Source organism: Heloderma suspectum, chromosome 2, assembly GCF_057233095.1.
Source record: "Heloderma suspectum isolate Gila_16-S chromosome 2, 16-S_ref, whole genome shotgun sequence".
Lineage (NCBI taxonomy): Eukaryota > Metazoa > Chordata > Lepidosauria > Squamata > Helodermatidae > Heloderma > Heloderma suspectum.
This window is the reverse complement of record NC_139459.1, coordinates 230,495,390-230,501,489: the sequence shown is the minus strand read 5'-3', so window position 1 is coordinate 230,501,489 and position 6,100 is coordinate 230,495,390. Positions and strand designations below refer to the sequence as shown.

At 48.2% G+C, this 6,100-nt stretch overlaps 1 protein-coding gene across 1 annotated transcript; it reads right to left on the bottom strand.

The window, feature by feature from the left end:
* Nucleotides 1-960: 960 nt before the first annotated feature.
* Nucleotides 961-3,751, bottom strand: RNF222 (ring finger protein 222). Its single transcript, XM_084832380.1, has 2 exons — nucleotides 3,605-3,751; nucleotides 961-2,739 (listed from the first exon to the last, which is right to left on the bottom strand). The coding sequence occupies exon 2, from the start codon at nucleotides 2,705-2,707 to the stop codon at nucleotides 2,027-2,029; it is 681 nt and encodes a 226-aa protein (XP_084688506.1). The 5' UTR covers nucleotides 2,708-2,739; nucleotides 3,605-3,751; the 3' UTR covers nucleotides 961-2,026.
* Between the last annotated feature and the right edge of the window lie 2,349 nt (nucleotides 3,752-6,100).

Here is a 6,100-nt window from a genome sequence, read left to right as displayed (position 1 = left end):
AAAATAAATAAATTTTAAAATGGTGCTCCATAGTAGCTACGGAGCACTCAAAGGGTCAAAAAGGCTTCAAAATGGCCACTACAGTTTGGGGGGGCAGTGGGGGCCTCACATTGTGCACCCCTGGTATAGAGTTAAAAAGCAATGTACGGTGTCATGGCAGCTCTGCCTGTGGTATTTGTTCCATGATCATTGTTGCACACCTGCTAGTCACCCCTTGATGTTGCAGTAATGTTGTGTAAATTCACATTCATACCATTTGTGTTTTGTCCCATCCACCACAGGCTGCTGACAATCCTACCCACAGCTGAGCAGTTCCCTAGGGCAGCCTTCCCCAACCTGGTGCCCTACAGATGCGTTGGACTACAACTCAAACAATCCAATGGCCATGCTGGCTGAGGATTGTGGGAGTTGTAGTCCAACACATCTGGAGGGCACCAAATTGGAAATGGCTGCCTTAGGAGCTTAAAAACTGTATGTTCTCCTAACTGCACAAAGAGGGCGCTTGTGGTCTGTGTATTCAACAAGATACACACACACACACACACACACACAGAACTACTATGTATTCCTATCTAGGCAAAAGCAAGTAAGGGCAGATTTTGAAAATATTGGTCCTGGGAGTGAAGAGAAGACAATCTGACAAAACTGCCCTTGTAATCTGAGAGACACAGGGCCAGCCCTACCGTTTGGCAGGGTGAAGCAATTGTCTCAGGCAGCAGATGCTGGGAGGCAGCAGCAAGGCGTTCAAGGCCTTGCAGCCCACTCTGCACCCCCTAAGTTAGCCTGCTGCCTTCACATACAGTGCAGAGCATTGTCCCGAGGTTAGTGCTGAAGACAGATTCATCTGCTAGTCCAGTCAGCTTTTGTACATGAAAAGGGAGGGCTCCATTTGTCTTTTGCCTCAGGCAGCAACATGTCTTGGACCAGCCCTGTTGAGACACACCATTTGCTAAGCACTGCAACAGCAATGAAATATTTTATTAATCTTAGTTATGGTAGGTTGTAACAACAATATCAAAAGTAGAAAAAATAAGAAGGTAAAAAACACACACAGCAAAAAGCAGCAGTTGATCTTGGTAGCCATGAAGTACAATATTAGACGGTCTGCTGTGACATCAAAAAGGAGGTCAGTAACAATCTGGAAATAACAGATTATGAATAGCTGTTGCTAATGGCTGGCGCAGGAGAACTAAACTGCATCCCATTATCAGACTCACCTGCACTGCGCCCTGCCTTCAGAGCAGCAGGAGCAGGTATCAGGCCATATCCTGGAGCAATGTAGCCACCTCTGGTGCGGAGGAGGAAAATGCTTCTGAGTTCACAACACAGAACAATGGGATAGGAGAGCTGGCATTTGCCCTGGCAGAACAGGGGCACAGCCTTGCCTTGATGCTGGAATCATCACCCAGACTGCCTGAGGCTTCTCTCAAAGGCTATAGTTTATTTAATTACTGTGGGCATTGAAGCCAGAGATGCAGTTACAGTCAGCAGGCAGGAGGCATGTTCTGTCAGCACCTCCGTCTCCCTGTGAGTTCAGCATTGCCTCCAGAGGTGGCTGGAGTGTTGGGTTTGGATACAGGGAACCTGGATTCAGATCCCTGATCAGCTGTGAACTCACTCGACGGCCTTGGGAAACGCTGCCATCTCTCAATCTACCTAGACCTCCCGGGGGAGTTGTGAAACTAAAATGTAGCTCTCTCCTCCTTGGACGTAGGGCAGGATATAAACAGAACAAATAAATAAAAACATAAATAATAGCCTTAATAGATTGATTAGACTCTTTCTCTCTCGGAGTTCCTCCTTGCTCCTCCGAACCATGCCTGGGGGACTATCAACTATGACAAAGGAAGGATGACACAAATACCATTTCCTGCAGTTCCCAGTTCCCTTCACGGATCTCCCATCTGTTGGGACCCTGACCATTTTAGCGTTTCCATATTGCAGATGTGGCAAGGGATCACTTTGTTCATGAGATAGCTCCACATGGGAGATGTGAGGATCCTGTAGAGAAGTCCATCCACCATGTTCATTCATTCTTTCTCACCAGTAGTAGCCAGGGGAGCACCGCCCCCAGCAGAGCAACAGCAGAGATAAGGAAAATCGCCAGCATAATGGGCGACTGGAAGCAGCCTGCTCCTAAAGACCTCCGAGATACCACTGATCCTGGTGCTTCCACATTGGTGTCCTGAGTGCCGACCCCATAGTTCTCTTCAATCAGCGGCATTCCACACTGAGTAATCATGAAGATGTGAGATTCCTGCTCCAAGCCACCAGGTTGCGGCATCGAGTCCATGCCAGGGCAGCCACATACACTCTGGCGCCTATCAAAACTGTGCAACGGCATCAGGAAATGGCCGGGCACTGCTAAAGTGTTTGCCGGGCCCACGGGCACTCCACAGGGCAACGAGGAGGGCGAGAGTGGCAACTCCAGAGATGACAGAGGGGTCAGGGATGGCTTGGAGGACCAGCAGGCCCTCTTCTTGCAGAGAAAGGTCACAAAGCGGCAGACGGGGCAAATGAGGCTGTTCTGGAGCCGGCCTTCGTCCCGTGATGCCAACAAGCACTTGACCAGGCAGTCATGGCAAAAGGCGTGCCCACAGCTCAGCACTCGGCGCGACACCTTCGGGGACTGAAACGGCTCATAACATACAGGGCACTCGGCTGAGGTGGCGGCAGGAGCCTCCTTGCTGGTTTTGCTCTGTGACATCCCTGCCCTCTTGACAGCGTGCGTGGGCCCAGCTGGATGAAAGGCAGAACAGGAGGGTTTATAAGTTGAATCTACTACATCAGGGGGCAGAACCCCCATATCTGGCCTGCCTGGGGCCCCAATCCAGCTTTCCAGGGTTCCCAAGTTAGCCCCCTACCTTCCCTTGGCCCCACCCCTTCCTTCTGACCATCAACTGTATGGTGGTTTCCTGACTTTTTGTGCTGTTTTTCCCCATTCTAAAAGGTCGAAATGCCTCTCCTAAGGCGGCAGTAAGAGCTTTCAGCTAAACCACACTGGTATTTTGCCCCTTTTGCCTTCAGCTCCGCCCACCACTAGAATGCAGCCCCTGAGAGCATCTCCACAATGAGATTTGGCCCTTGAGTTGAAAGAGTTTAAACACCACTGTGCTACACAGGGAAGAAGAGAGTATGGATGGATCAACAAGTAGCCTGTAATGAGGGGCTCTCATGCTACACACGGCAACTGCCCTTTTCCGTGCCTCTGTGGATGGATGGATGGATGGATGGATGGACGGACAGACAGACAGACAGACAGACAGACGGACAGATACCGTTTAGATGAGACAGTTGGCAAGAGGGCTAAAACCAACCATGGAACAAGCCCCACATAGTACTTAAAAATAACAATTCATGATGGATGTTAACATTTTTTTCTCTTGTTGAATTTCAAACCTTTCAAACAGTTACATTTTCCCCACAAGCAAGAAGATGAAAAATTGAGATTCTTGCCATTTAGGCTGTTTTTTAAAAAGAATATTTAAAGTTTGTGGATGTCATACACACACACATACACACACACTCAATATATTTATATCCTGCTTTTAAGAGAAATATCCTCACAAAGCCCCCCCACCCCATAATGGCATCATTCACTCACCAAGAGATCGATGTGTTACACAAATACATACAGATCAGCAGATGTGCAGATAGGCCTCACCCATGGAGATCATTCAGAGCACGCATGGTTTTCTTAAGCTCTGGAGCTTTCCCATGAGATATACCCTACCAGCATCCTGCTGCCACCTTTCTCCCAAGCACCCTACCTTCCCCAAGGCCAGTGAGCAACCACCTCTCCATGCACTCAGCGTTTCTAGCTCTGACCTTCCCAGGCACCACTATGAACAAGCCCTGCCTATATAAAAAGGGGCGTTTGCTGGATGGCTCATGCTTTATCCGTGCCTTTGCCCTTGCATCAGATCTTTAAGAAGAGCAAGCAGCCAGGAGGGTGGCTCCCGAGGAGTGAATGTGGAGGAACTTGTTTGTGAATCGAAGGTTTTTCCTTCCAGATCCAGGGCTCAGGGAGGAGTCATCAGAACGGAGTGTCTGAATCATGTCACCTTGGAGATACCACAGGAGCCCTTTTCTGTGCCATGCCATGCATGGAAAACACGTGGTCAGCCTATCGCATGGGACACTGAAACTGAGATGTAGATCTATTTGGTCTAGATCTTCCCACCCCACCCTTCCTGTGAAGTCCTTGATAGCTAGCCAAGAGCACCTGTCGCTCTGAGATACAGAAGGAGAGACACCGCACTGCCAGCAACAACCCTAAAGTCAACAATACTGCAAGGGCAGTATCAACAGCAGAAAGACTGCAGCCTTTGCCAACCTGGTGCCAATGGCTGTGTTGGATGGGGAAGGCTGGTCCGCATGGTAGTGCCTCTTGAAAATGAGTCAGAAATTTCCAGTGGTTGAGCCCAGGGCTGGGCAACTTGTGGCCCTCCTGATGTTTTGGCCTACAACTCCTATCATCCCTCACCACTGGCTATGCTGGCTAGAGCTGATGTGAGTTGTAGGCCAAAGCATCAGGAATGGCCACAAGTTGTCCACCCCCGGTTTAGTTTTTAGAGTTTAGAATCTAGACCAATGTAGCTGCCTGGCCATTGAGCTGGAGTCAAAGCACCAAAAAGCATACAACACCAGTATTAAGGGAGCTCCACAGCAATTGCCAGTTCATTTTCAACGATCAATACAAGGTGCTGGATTTGACTTGGGCAGCATGATCCTAGCTGTGTTTACTCCAAAGTAAATCCCTTTCAGTTAATGAAAGTTAATCCTCAGGAAGGATGCATAGGGTTGCAATCTGTAAGTGGCCTGATCTGAGGTACCTCTTCCCACATACACCCCTCTACAGCCTTGACATGTGGTGAGGCCCCTGTTCCATCTGAGCTGAAGCTGGAACCTTCTAGGAACAGGGCTAACTACAACTTTATCTTGCCAAAACAAATGGAGGGATACAATTTGACTTCAAGAAAGTACCAAATCCAGGATTAAACTGCAACTAATTGGAAGGAGGTTTAGGTAAGAATGTACAACCCTCATCAAATAAATTGAACTAATAATAAACAACACCTTTATAGTATAGACTTACGTACGTTGTGCTTTCATGCATTCAAAGTGTGCTGCATAGTTTATGTTCTTGCAATCCTGTTTTATTTGAAGGACCTCCTCCTCCCATGCTATCCTGCCTGTGCATTAAGAACTTCAGAGGAGGCCCTTCTCCAGATACCATCAGTGGGTGGTATGCACTATGCATTTACAAAGGAAAAGGCTATTGCTTTGGTGGCCTCCTGACTTTGGGATAACTTCCCAAAGGAGTTATGATGAGTGCTGACTTTGGCCCAAGCTACATGGCCAATTTAGTGCAGGAGGAGAGCACAACAGGGTTGTTTATGACAGATGATGCTGTTGCCAGTCCACTGCAGCCCTACAGCTTCCCTCTGGAAAAGGTGCATTTTCACAAAGTCGTTTTACTGCACTGTTTTCCTTGAATGTAGCTCCCGCACAGTTCCGCTGCATTGTGCCTCATCCCCCCACATTAAATCCTAGGTGTGCTTAGGGATATTTCTGTGAGCTGACTGTGACCTGGTTAAGGTGTGGGAAAGTCCCTTCCCCCCGCCCCTCCATTCCCTCTTTTTTCCCCATTAGCAGCAGGGCGCTTTTGGACACAGGCCTTTCCCACTTAGCACTACTTCGTAGTTACGCTGTTTCAACCTTTCACTATATTACAGTAGTGCTCTTTTAACCATTCACTATATCACAGTAGGACTCCTTTAATCATTCCATTCACAATATCTCAGGAACACTATTTTAACCATTCTCAATATCGCAGTAGTCTGCTTTACCCATTCACAATCTGTAGCGCAGTTTTTCCCATTCACAATAGCACAGTAGCACTGTTTTAATCTTTCACGATATCCCAATGGTGGATGAGAAGGGAGAGGTGTGGGGTAAACTACAGGGGCTTAATTCAGCACTTCCATTAAACTTCCCTGAGCAAGGGAGCATAGACAGCGGCGGGAACAAGCCTCTCTCGTTTACGGTTGATGATATTCAGTTCTACTCCCTGGACTCCATTCACCCAACCCCAAAG

Bases quoted from the DNA above. Each gene is read 5' to 3' on its own strand.
- RNF222 (XM_084832380.1), bottom strand. From the start codon at position 2,707: ATGTCACAGAGCAAAACCAGCAAGGAGGCTCCTGCCGCCACCTCAGCC.